The sequence below is a fragment of the Psammomys obesus genome, unplaced genomic scaffold (assembly GCF_907164565.1).
Source record: "Psammomys obesus unplaced genomic scaffold, mPsaObe1.curated_primary_1811, whole genome shotgun sequence".
Taxonomy (NCBI): domain Eukaryota; kingdom Metazoa; phylum Chordata; class Mammalia; order Rodentia; family Muridae; genus Psammomys; species Psammomys obesus.
The window spans coordinates 9171116-9184781 of NW_026596143.1; the positions used below are offsets into that span (position 1 = coordinate 9171116).

The following is a 13666-nucleotide window of genomic DNA, read 5'->3' on the forward strand; positions in this document are numbered from 1 at the left end:
ATGGAAGAAGAGGTAGATAGAAAGACCTAGAGGGGACAGGAATTCCACAAGGAGTCCAACAGGGCCAAAAAACCTGGGCCCAGGGGGTCCTACAGAGACCAATACCCCAACCAAGGACCATGCATGGAGAGGACTAAGAACCCCTGCTCAGAGGAAGCCCATAAGCTGCTCAGTTTCTAAGTCTCCTTCCTAGCAAGGAGATCAGGGTCAGTCTCTGACATGAACTCAGTGGGTGGCTCTTGATTCACTCCCCCTAGTGGGGAGGAGTTGCAGCCTTGCTAGGCCACACAGCCAGCCCTGATGAGACCTGATAGGCTAGGGTCAGAGAGAAGGGGAGGAAGTCCTCCCCTATCAGGGGACTAGGGGAGGGGCATATGGAGGAAGGAGGAAGGGTGTGTGGAACTAGAAGAGGGAGAGGGGTACAAAGTGAATAAATTGTAATAAATAAATAAATAACAATGTTCACATATGCCAGCAGTGGCTATGCAGACAGAGGAAACCTCCTTCTTTACAGATGGTGACTTTGTAAACTATTACAACCAGATTAAAAATCAGCATGAATTGTCCTCAAAAAAAAAAAAAAAATTCATCTAACATTCTTCTTTCAGTGGAAAATTTAGTAAGTCTGTTCCTTGAGAATGTATCCATTTTGAGCTGTACCTAATGTAGAAACACATTTAAAAAAAAAAACTGGGGTGGCTGTATATTGCCTGGGAAGACATAATTCTTAAGAGTCTATTTGAACTGAATAGAACATGGTTATCCAATCTCTGCTACCAGTAGAAGTACGATGTCATGTCTCTCAAACTCTCTTATTAGGTAGCAGATTGCTATAAGGACAGAGCTTGGGGGTTAGAGAGATGGTTTAGGGGTTAAAAGCACTTAACTGCTCTGGCAGAGAGCCAATTCCCAGCACTCACATCGGTGTTCACAATTGTCTACAACTCCAGTTCCAGGAGATCTGATGCCCACTTCTTGCCTCCACCAGCACTATCCAAATCAACAAAATCAGAAATGAAAAGGGAGACATAACAACAGACACTGAGGAAATCCAAAGAATCATTAGGTCCTACTTCAAAAGCCTATATGCAACAAAATTTGAAAATCTAAATGAAACGGACAATTTTCTTGATAGATTCCATTTACCAAAGCTGAATCAAGAACAGGTAAATAAATTAAATATTCCTATATCCTTTATGGAAATAGAAGCTGTCATCAAAATCTCCCATCTAAAAAAAGCCCAGAGTCAGAAGGTTTCAGCATAGAATTCTACCAGATCTTCTAAGAAGAGCTAACATCAATACTCTTCAAACTATTCCACAAAATAGAAACAAAAGAAATGTTACCAACCTCACTCTATGAGGCTACAGTCACCTTGATACCTAAACCACACAAAGACCCAACAAAGAGAACTTCAGATCAATCTCACTTATGAACATTGATGCAAAAATGCTCGCAAACTGAATCCAAGAACACATTAAAGATATCATCTACCACAACCAAGTAGGCTTCATCCCAGACATGCAGGGGTGGTTCAATATACAGAAATCCATCAATGTAATCCACTATATAAACAAACTGAAAGAAAAAAAAAAACACATGATCATCTCTTTAGATGCCAAAAAGTGTTTGACAAAATCCAACACCCGTCTGTGTTTAAAGTAAAATCATTTTTATAATAGCTTTAGAGGGCAGTGAGATGGCTCATTAGGCAATGTCACCTCGCCATGCAAGCCTGGCCACTCATGAAAGAGTAGAAGAAGAGAACTACCACCTCAAAACTGTCTTCTGATCTCCAGGTGCATGTCCAGAGTATGTTTTCACAAACATGAAAATAATATTAGTTTAATTTTTTAAACATATAAATTAAACTTTTTAACATGCAAATTATGTCATAGCTTCTGATGATGAGCAGAAACAGTAGCGGGTGGGAAAGGCTGGAGGTAAAACAAATTATGCAGCACTTACCTAAAATGCAGGAGGTCTTGGGTTCAATTTCTAGTACCCCCAAAAATACAAGTTTTGATTAGTTTTGTTTTCTTTCTCTCTTCTCTCTGTCTCTCTGTCTCAGTCTCTCTGTCTCTCTGCCTCTCTCTCTGTCTCTCTGTCTCTCTCTCTCTCTCCCTCCATGCATATGTTCATGGGGATGAAGGTTGTTTGTGCACATGTGTTCACATGCATGTGTAGTACAGAAGTCGTTATTACGGGTCTTCCTTAATGACTCTCCACATGATTTTTGGAGACAAGGTCACACTTCCGATTGTAGCTTTCATGTAAGTAATGTCTGAGATCATTCTGACCCATAGACTATTCAGAAAGGACCTAAGAAAATACAAATATATTTTTCTGGTCTTTTTGAATGAAAACGTTCTTAGTTTGACACTTTTGGTTATGGTAGGACCACAAAGAACAATTCATCATAAGCCTTACCTGGTTTGTTATCTTTTTTGTTATTGTGCATTTTTTCTTCAAAATCCAAAAGTATCTGTCTACTATCATATGAAAAAATAATAGGAACAATTACTGTTTAATACCTTTTTTAAAACATTTTTAGTATATTTAATCCTTAAGGATGATCCAGGGGCTGGGGGTGTACTCCACTGGCAAGTGACTGTCTAGCATACACCAAGCCTTGGTTCCATTCCCAACTTCACACGTAACCAAGCACGGTGGTGGCACACACCTGTAGTCACAGCATTTGGAAGGTGGGGACAGAGAGATCAGCTGATCCAAAGTCATCCTCAGACACATAGTGAGTTCAAGGTCTCCCCTGGTACATGAGACCCTGACTCTAAATAAAGACCGTCACTGAAAACAGAGGCACAACCAGAAGTTTTTGCAGTGGTTTGAAATGTATGGGCTCTAAATCTTGTGATTAAGTCTATAATGAAGGGGACTCCCAGGACTGCAGCTTCAGTGGTCTGCTGTACAGGACTCCCAGATCTGCGGCTGCGTAGGGGTGGTGGCTAGCCCAAGCAGGAGTCTCCATGTCGAGTGACTGAGACAGCAGAGGCTGCTGCCCCGATTACAGGTCTCCCTGCCCAGTGGCCAAACAGTGGACACCACTGAGCTGCCTGATCACCTACATTCTCATTTGCTCCTGCAGGCCCAAACCTGAGAGTAGAGAACAGGGGGAACCACTGTGCTTTCCGAATAGGCCTATCAGTGAGTGAGGGTGCCTTCAAGTGAGTGCATGCAGAGCCCCAGATCCAGGGTCCCTCTGCACTAGCAGCAAGACATCGGGTCCCTCCCACCCACACTCCCACTGTGAACAACATAGGTATCCTTGGAACAGCATTCTCAACATTGAAGCCCCTGTTCTGTGGGTCTCCCAGTGGAGTCCAGGCAAACAATTCCTAGAGCCACGATGGTGCAACCCAGAAAGATCTGAATACCTAGAGGACAGTATGACAGGCCTGTGGGCCACTGAGGCATTCTGGGTACCAGTGCATGCGCATTGCACCCGCAAATGGGGCCAGCACCCCACAAGTACTTACGCTCCACCCTTCCAGGCATCTACAGTTCTAACACCCTCTCCTTCAAGGCACACTTCCATGCACACTTCCATCGTTGTGCATGTGTGCCTGTGATCTTCTTCCCTTGGGTACAGCTGAAACACCCACAATACTCTTGAACCGGTGGACCTCCCTCATCTCCCTGAAGAACAATCAAGATCTAGCTATACCACTCCTAGGCATATATCCAAAATATGCTCAAGTACACAACAAGGACATTTGCTCAACCACGTTTGTAGCAGTTTTATTCATAATAGCCAGAACCTGGAAACAACCCAGATGCCGCTCAACTGAGGAATGGATACAGAAATTGTGGTATATTTACACAATGGAATACTACTCAGCAATTAAAAACAAGGAAATCATGAAATTTGCAGGCAAATGGTAAGAACTAGAAAAGTAAGGTATCCCAGCAGCAGAAAGACACACAGGGTATATACTCACTTTTAAGAGGATATTTGTCATATAATATAGGATAAACATACCAAAATTTGTACACCTAAAGAAGCTAAGCAAGGAGGAGGATCCAGGGTAAGATGATCAATCTTTACTCAAAAAGGCAAACAGGAAGAAAATTGGAAGAGGGAGAGAACAGGGAACAGGACAGGAGCCTACCACAGAGAGATTCTGAAAGACTCTACCCAGCAGGATATCAAAACAGATGCTGAGACTCATAGCCAAACTTTGGGCAGAGTGCAGGGAGTCTTGTGAAAGAAGGGGGAGATAGAAAGAGCTGGAGGGGACAGAAGCTCCACAAGGAGAGCAACAGAAGCAAAAAATCTGGGCACAGGTTGTTTGTTGTTGTTTTGTTTTGTTTTGTTTTCTGGTTGGTTGTTTGTTTTTCTGAGACTGATACTCCAGCAGCTAAAGGGATTTCTTAGGTCCAAGGAACCTAGTTCTCATAGAAAAGCCAGATGAAGCATAAGAAAAGGGCTACCCTGTAATTCTTTATTTCTGTTGGTTCTGGCACTATTAAAACATGCTCTGAAATTCAACAGCCGTTAATCTACCTTGTTGTCCTCGCTGAACCAGACCTCTAAGACCTTAAGACAACATATGGTCAGACCTTACAACATCTTAAAGTCACGTGTATTTAGTTTTTATTATTCAGCTATTATTCTCAAAGCAACACACTATCTTTTGGCATTTGGACTTTCTTGCTTTGGTCACATACATCATTAGCAATCTGACCCTTTGTACACATTTAGAATCTCAGACAGGACTCACACATTAGCTTAGATCTTTGTGGTCAGTTCACATTAAGAAATTTGTATATCATTTTTGCTGACAAATATAAACTCTATAAAAGTGCATATGTTGCAGAAAAACATGAGTTTTTTATTATTAATACTAAATCTGTCCATCAGGTCCCATGGTGTCCTTTGGGTACCCTTTCCTGGGTGCTAGGATGCCCTATATCCACCTGTTTAGGATTGCTGTTGATTTTATTCTTGGGTAGACACCCAACTGAAATCCATTCTGTCTCTCTCTTGTCTATAGTAGTAAAAATTTTCCAAATTATTTCAATCCTGGTCTCATGTTTACATAGATTTTTAAAAAATTTTCCCCACAAAGAAGCAACTAAGCCTGTCTCTGGATCCAAAGAACAGTAGGAGTTAAGCAAACAAAATCGTAGCTATATATAAAGGAGGGTTTTGTTATATGAGTCATATGACGGTAAATGTGATAATTTAAAATAGGCAGGGGAAGAAGAAGAGAAGAGCAAAGCCAGACCTTGGAATGGATTCCCTTTCTGCCCTCAGTGTGACTGATTATTTTGGTAATAGTGAGCGGTAGTTTAATTAAGAAGGTACTATATCATAAAGTACTTAGCTTCAAATTGTTAAACAACTCATGTCTCTGAATTACAAGTCACAAAACAGAATAGCCAATGACCAAAACGAGGGCATCCCATTTTCTAAGTAGCTGTAATACTTAAAATTTAGTCAGTGCAAAGAAATACATTAGGCTTGATTTGGGGTTTTAAAAAAGCTCAGCATCAGGACACTCTTGCTGCTTTGATATTTCCCTGCATATGTTTTAATACTATCAAATAAAATCTTAAAAGAAACCTACTGAACTCAAACAGTAAAATTTTTGTTTGTTTGTTTGTTTGTTTGTTTGTTTGTTTAGAAAACACTTATCTATGGGAAAGAACTTGTGCAGTAGCCACGTGCTGTTAGTCAGGGAGTGAGGATGTCTTATGACATCAGGGCACATCACTGCTTATCGAGATGATCCATTCTATACCTTAAGCTTTGTTTCTCTCACTTCATGCCCCTTTAACTTGAGTTTTTTCTTCTTTAATTATAGACTTTTTAAATTTTATTTTTTTTATTAATTACAGTTTATTTAGTTTGTATCCCCACTGTAGCCCTCTCCCACATTCCCTCCCAATCCCACCCTCCTTGTTCTCCTCCCCTCCCCCTCCCCGACTCCACTGATGGGGGAGGTCCTCCTACCCTTCCATCTGACCTTAGCCTAGCAGGTCTCATCAGGACTGGCTGCATTGTCTTCCTCTGTGGCCTGGTAAGGCTGCTCCCCCCTCAGGGGGAGGTGATCAAAGAGCCAGCCACTGTGTTCATGTCAGACACCGGTCCTGTTCCCATTATTAGGGAACCCACTTGGAGACTGAGTCAAGGAGTGGGGCACAGAAGACAGCGCCCACAGGAAAGCAACACGATTGTTTGCTAAAATGGGCATTTCAATATCTGACTGAACATTCCACAGTGAATTTAAAAGATCAAAAATATGATAGATACTATTTATACTTTATTTTTAGGAGTTATATATGGGCATAATATGGAAAATGCTGAGATCCTTAAGGTTAAAGGTTTTTAACTGTCTTAGCTTGAGGTACAGTAAAATGAAAAGAAGACTTGCCTAGCACACGTGAGGTGTTGGGTTTAATGTTCAGCATTCACCAAAACAAGTCCATAACTTAAGCATCCCATGCCCAGTGCTGTTCCTAGCTATTTTACTTGATTCCTGATTGGCTAGGTGGACTAAGTCATTGACATTCTGAAACTACCTGCACAGTGCAGTGTCACCCCAACTGGATGATGCAATAGTTGTATCTGGTTTTTGAACTTCAACATAATTTCACTTAACATGTTAATAGAAATACTTACAAAGTACAATGGCCTTCAATAGCGTAGCGTAATGCCGTCCAGCCAAAGACATCCTTGTATAGGAAATCAATACCTTCCTCAAGGAGTAATGTGGCCATTTCTTTTGATCCACATCTTATAGCATACATCAAGGTGTTTCTAAAACAGCAGATGCAGAGATTCACTATTAGGAAATGGGTGAAATTAGCTAAATCAACATAGATGTGTTTTACCAACTTAACGCCTTGTCTGGCTATGTTGAATCTACCATTTACCAACAGCCATAGCATCATGGAATCATAACTGTTCCCCTTTGTGAGGCTGTATCCCAGTATAAAGTAGGGCATATACAGGAAATCTTTTTTCCCATTGTCTACTTCGAAGTGAAACTCCTGACTTCATACCCTTTGAAAGAAAATATCTATACTCAGGCCATGTACCTGAAATAGTTAAGTAAAAGTTCATATTACCCTAACCTAATAGAACACATAACATATACTACATTGATTAATAAGGTCAAGATGAAATAATTCAAAGCTGTTGCATGATTTGAATATATGAATAATATGAACATAAGAATAATAATAAAATTGATAGTCCTTTCAATTAATGATATTGATCATATACTAAACTACATGCTATGTAAATAATCCTATAACAATTTATCAAGTGTGTTAGCCTTTGTTTTATATCAGAGGATATATTTGACTAAGAGCATCATTCTGAAGATGTTATACCTAGCAACTGGGAAAACTGAGAATTAAATTTGGTCTTGAATGAATCTGAAGTCTCCTCTTTCATCACTCACTTACAACTTATCTTCGTTAAAGTTAATTTAATTTACACTATTTTATCTCACTTCCATTGTCAAGTAAATATAAATGGATTAAAATAAATCAAGGAGGTAAAGGGTAAAATGAAGACTTAGTAATAACAAATAATAGTCACTTAAGGATAACCTGTTATCAATATTCTACAAAAAAAAAAGAAATTTAAATAGTCATCCCACACACCGTAATTTTCAAATCCTATTGGACTGAATATAGAATCTTAAAGTGTACAAGAAGGAAATGTGAAAATACTATCCGATATCTGAGAGCTCACTAGAGTTTTCTTGTGGAATAAATGGTGGTTGATGCAGAAACCCATAACTGGTCAAAGTGCCATAAATGGGACATCTAAATGATGCCGTTTCCTCAATGCTCAGGGAGGGGGCAAAAGGAAGAAGGGAAAGGAAGGTTGTGAGAGCCAAAGGTTGGGGAGGAGAGGAGCAAAGCAGTGTCTTCTGGGCATGGCAGGACTGCTGTGCTCATCTACTCAGAGTAGCTGTGGTTTGCCTGTGCACAGTCAAGCCAGTCAACAGGGAAGGATGTAGGAGTCCCTAGTCCTAGTTAAGGAACTATTGACAGTTGATGGCTTCTAGGGGAGGGAGAAGCAGATAACTTTAAGAGTGTGGCTCATGATAAGTCAGCCAAGCTCCAGGGGAAGGCACCACAAGCAGAAGCACATGGATAACACCAACCAGAGTGAAAGTGTTAAAAAACTAAATAAAAATAATTAAAAAAAAAAAAAGAGGACATGAAGTTGGGATAGAAAGGTAGGGGAAAAAATAGACACAAGTGAAGGGAAACAATGAGGTGAACATGATCAAAACAGATCACATTAAATTCTCAAAGAGTCACAAAAAATAATTTAAATAAAAATGAGTAACTGAAAAGAAAATATTAAAAATTTAAAAAAAGGAAATACCTTAAGATGGTTAACAGTTTTGTTGTTTGTGAATCAAAAAAAAAAATCATACTAAAAGTAAATACATTTTGGACACAAATGAAACTCATTTACTTAATAAACTTTTAAGATCATATGACCAACAATATCAGATTGCAAATAACAATCTTCAGTCACTACTTTAAGGCAATGTGACCCACTTTATATATATAATTTATATTGTTTAAAATATATATATATATAATTTATATTGCTTAAGCAATCATTTTTCTTCCTTAACAAACTAAACTGATGCCTAAGTCTGTTTCACTGTGTCCTTGTAAGCTAATCCTCTTCTCCCAACAAGCCATGTCGCTGAGTCCAGAATACCGCCAAGGTTTAATTTTTTTTTAATTCAAATGACTTTACCTTTGCATGTCATCTACAACATGAATATCTGCTCCGTTCTTCACTAAAAACTCTGCCACCTCTGTCCTCTTTTCTCTGAGTGCCAGCAAAAGTGGTGTGAAGCCGTCCTGAAAAACAACAGAGCCTATTCTCAACTTATCTATAAAAATCTTACAAAGGTTGGAAATACGGTCTCATAAAAGACTCCTGTGTCCAGATTTATTAGGTCCTTGTGGAGCTCCTGTCCTCTCCAGGTCATACTAACTCCCCTTCTTTCATATGATTCCCTGCACTCTGCCCAAGGTTTGGTTATGAGTCTCATTATCTGCTTTGATACACTGCTAGGTAGAGTCTTTCAGAGACCCTCTGTGGTAGGCTCCTGTCCTGTTACTTGTTTTCTCCTACTTCCAATGTCCATCCCTTTTGTCTTTCTAAGCGAGGATTGATCATCTTACCCAGGGTCCTCCTTCTTGTTTACCTTCTTTAGGTGTACAGATTTTAGTATGTTTATCCTGTCTTATAGGTCTAGTAATGACTTATAAGTGAGTATATACTGTGTGTGTCTTTTTGCTTCTGGGATACCTCATTCAGGATGATTTTTTCTTTTTTTTTTAGATCCCACCATTTGCCTGCAAATTTCGTGATTTCCTTGTTCACGGAGAACCCCTGCTCAGATGTAGCCCATGGTAACCCAGTATCCAAATGGGTTCACTAGTAAGGGGAACAGGGACTATTTCTTACATGAACTCAATGGCTGGCTCTTTGACCCCCTCCCCTGAGGAAGGAGCAGTCTTGCTAGGCCACAGAGGTGGACATTGCAGCCAGTCCTGAAGAAACCTGATAAGCTAGGGTAAGATGGAAGTGGAGGGGACCTATTTGTGGATTTGCAAAGGGGCAGGGAGGAAAGGAGAAAGGGAGGGTGGGATTGGGAGGGAATGAGGGAGTGGGCTACAGCTGGGATACAAAGTTAATAAACTGTAACTAATATTTTAAATAAAAAATAAAAATCTTACAAAGGACCATATGCCACAGACCGACCCAGCCAGGGTCCCACACCCGTGGGAAAATCAGAGGTTGGATATCAGGTAGACACAGGTTAGGCGGATTTGACAGACAGATGTGCACACCAGAAAGTGTTTGAATCTGCTGCGATTTACTGAAGTCAAGCTAACACTTATATAGTGATTACATAAAGAAGCACTTTGAGGTTGACATACTTCCTGGAACATTCAGACTTTTACCAACAATACAAAGTTTATATTTTAACTGAAAGGGCAACCTGATATAAAGCAGTGTCTACAAAAAATCTTGGCCTAAAAGCTTTTAATCAAAGCAAATACAAAGCTTTAAACTCGAAGTTTTATCGCTACTGATTAGTGAGGAGAAGGCCAGGGGCTGTCATTGCCCTCCGAGCCAAGTCGGCTAAAGATTTACAACCCTCCCTAGAGATAAGCATTGAGGGAAATTCCTCCTGTTTGTCTTGCTAAGGATTTACAATCTTCCTTTAGAGATAGGATGCTTGAGCTAAAACTCATAGTATAATATAAAACCTTCTGACCTCCTGTGTTTGCCTATCTTCTTTCTGCCTCATCATAAACACCTGTGTTTGGTAATGGTTTTGTAGTAGTTTTACTGCAGTGGGAATATCCAGAGCATTCATCTTGACAGATCCTGATTAAATATTTTCTTTAGAAAGACCTAAAACTCTTGCCCCTTTATTACCTACAATGTTTGGTTTTTCCACAAGCAATTCCTGATACTGAATCTGATTTATTACCTCTCCTAAAATTTTATTTTCCTTCCACTCTTTTTTGCTAAAGCTTTTAGTAATCTATCAGAAATGTGTTTCCTTGAATAGTTAATTGTGCTGTTCCAAGAATCATAGGGAAACAGCAAAAAAGCTCATCAATCCAACCCTGCAATCAAGGAAGCATGGGACTCTCAGAATACGTCTTTTTGGCTTAGGTGGCCAGGAGGAACACATTGCCAGGGACCTCCAGGAAGCCTATTCCCGAGAAAAATGTATCTCCTGTCTAGTAGCACAATCTATTGATATGCTACACTGATGATGCTGGAGACGGTATATCAACCATTCACATATAAATACATAGAAAAGCACAAAATCATGGTGGATAAATGATTCTTCCTTCCTCTAACCATGCTGCCTTTCACATGCCCCACTTCTTTTCCTTGAAATGCCCCTCCCCTGCCTGGAGAGGTCACATGAACCTAAGCTTCTCCAGCATCCATTTCAAACCTATGTTGCCTCAAATATTTGCTTCTATTGCAGCATCCATTATTTGAAGCCATGTGTATACTCTCATGTAATCTAACAGCCTCTTGAGGGCAAAGACTACATCTTCTTTACATCAATAAACCAAACCCCATCACACAGTGGTAAGGATGCTCATAAGTCAGTGAATCAATGGCCAAATTTTCATTTCTACATCAAGAATGTAAAGTGCATGTTGGCCTTCTGCATGGGCACTCAAGAGTACAAGGTTCAAGGGAGACAGGGCTTAATTCTTTAGGAGCAACAGGAAGTCGGGTTCTTACAGGAAATCTCCTGGAGCTTAACAGTGGTTTCAAGTCATGGAGGAAACTAAGTATAGCCAGGCCACTTTGAACCCAAATCTCCTGTGCTTTCCTTGCTGCTGTGGGTGTGTTTTCTACTGGTTTCATATTTAGCAAACTATGTTTTAGAAGGATCAATCTCCCAGAATGTAATAATAATAATAATAATAATAATAATAATAATAATAATAATAAAACCTCATAATACTTAGTTCTTCCTGCCCATGATAATTCACGTTCCACTTGTTTTCTGCTTTTCCAGTGTTCACAAAAAAGAGATTACTAATCACATAGAAGCTCAAGATAAATGATTCCTATGGACTTTGTAGTGTGTGTGTGTGTGTGTGTGTGTGTGTTTACAACTGCTAGGCTTCATCAACTGAATACCTGCATGGAGACTGGCTACCAAACAGACAACTGTTCTTCAAGTGGCAAGAAGATCCATGTTTTCCTACATTCTGATGGAGAAAAGCCTGCTCACAATTGACATTTGGGGAATCTGTTAACTTGAATAATGTGGAGTGCTGTGAAATTTTTCAAAAGACAGTCTCTACTTATTAAAGTTTTGAAGACCTTCTAAAAGTAGAGAATAATTATAGATAGTTAAAAGAAAAGTAATTTATTCTGTGAGCTAGTGGACAGTTGTTGATTGCGATGGTCAGCTTTGATGGTTAACCTGACACAACCAAGAATCACCCAGGAAGAGAATCTCAGTGACGGATTGTCCACAGTGGGTGGACACAGACACAGCCTACTGTGGGTGGTACCATTCTCTAGACAGAGGCTCCTGCACTGTATAAGAACATGGAATTAAAGCTTTACACAATCAAACAAGTGAGCATAAATGCATTCGTTTCTCTCTGCTTTTGACTATCGATGCTATGGGACAAGCTGATTCAAGCTTCTGATGAGGCAACTTCCCTGAAAAGATGGATCTAGAATTGTTAACCAAAATAATAATAATAATAATAATAATAATAATAATAATAATAATAATAAATAAATTCTTTCTCCGCTAAGTTGCTTTTTTGTCACAGATGCAGAAATGAAACTACTTAATAATACTCAATTTAGCTTTTCAACACAAAAGTAAATTAAAAGCTAGGCTAATATTTTTGGGAAAGACACATTGGCAGGAAGTAGTATACAGTCAAATTCTGCACTTGATCTTTGCCAATAGGCCAAGGGGTGATATAATCAAATGCTAGTTCCTCTAGAGATGTCAGGATTTTAGAATCCAGAAATGCCTATATTTCAGTTACCTATTTGGGCTTTTTTTTTTTTTAAACTAGAAGTTGTTTCAGAATATCAAGGAAATATTTTCAGGGATGTTTGCCCATTCCTTATTAGATGTACTGAACCAAGCTCCACTCAGCTGCAGCTGAGAACTAGAGCCACGAAAACAGAACTTTTGTCTCATGTATATGGACATGGATAACTCTCTCAATCATTTGGTTATTTGACTAATAAGAAGGACTCAGTAAGTAAAAACAGAGAACATGCAACTCAGAATTCAACATAATTTCAATATTTAAAAAAGCAATATAGAAAAATAAATATTGTGCCCCCTTCTTCACCAAGCAATTATAGATTTGAGAGCAGAGGTTGGTTTTGTTTGTTTGTTTGTTTGTTTGTTTGTTTACCTAAGTGAATATCTCTTCCAGAAAATATAATAGTGAACTCCCTGTTTTTCTCTGTGGTTTCCCACATAATTACTACTTAGTTACTTGTGATTACTTAGTTACTTTCAGGGTCCTCCTTAAACTGATCTCTAGATATGTCTGTACCTAAATAGCTTTCTTGCTCAAACTACCAATTACTGCCTTCAGCATGGAGAAAGACTCTACCGGCGCATATTAAGTGTTGTTTTTTAATTCCTTCTGCTTTATTGCCTCCGGTACCTAATTTCCAGGTGTGTGTTTCTGATTAATTTCCCTCTACACATTTTCTTCCTCAGCCTTGGGTCACTTGACAATAACCTGCCAACAGCCTCTGGATTTTCGTTTTACAGAAATGCTCTGTTGTCTTCGAGTTTTAAGCTGAAGCCCTTCCCAGAGTAAAATTTGCTGTCTACTGGGATTGCTTTACGAAAGCCAGGGGGACAAGGTGGGGAAAAAAAAAAAAAAAGACAAAAATGAGGAAGTTTTACCCTTAACAAATTCAGTGGTTTCTCAACTATTTCACATTAAATGAGTAAAAGAAAGTTGTGCATCGAACATTTCCTTCAAACTATGAGTGTTGAACTCGCAGCTTCCTTTCCAAATACTTTCAAGAAATGCTTGGATTTCTAAACACGAAATGTTCACACACACACACACACACACACACACACACACACACACACACACACAC

At 39.3% G+C, this 13666-nt stretch overlaps 1 protein-coding gene across 1 annotated transcript in view; it reads right to left on the reverse strand.

Annotated features, from left to right (window-relative positions):
• Positions 1 to 13666, reverse strand: part of LOC129666307 (POTE ankyrin domain family member A-like) — a 38122-nt gene that overhangs the window by 20687 nt on the left and 3769 nt on the right. The window contains exons 4-7 of the mRNA XM_055593347.1: positions 8762 to 8868; positions 6647 to 6784; positions 2431 to 2492; positions 1969 to 1998 (exon numbers count right to left, since the gene is read on the reverse strand). Coding sequence (XP_055449322.1) covers positions 1969 to 1998; positions 2431 to 2492; positions 6647 to 6784; positions 8762 to 8868 — 337 coding nt within the window. The remainder of the gene's footprint in view (positions 1 to 1968; positions 1999 to 2430; positions 2493 to 6646; positions 6785 to 8761; positions 8869 to 13666) is intronic.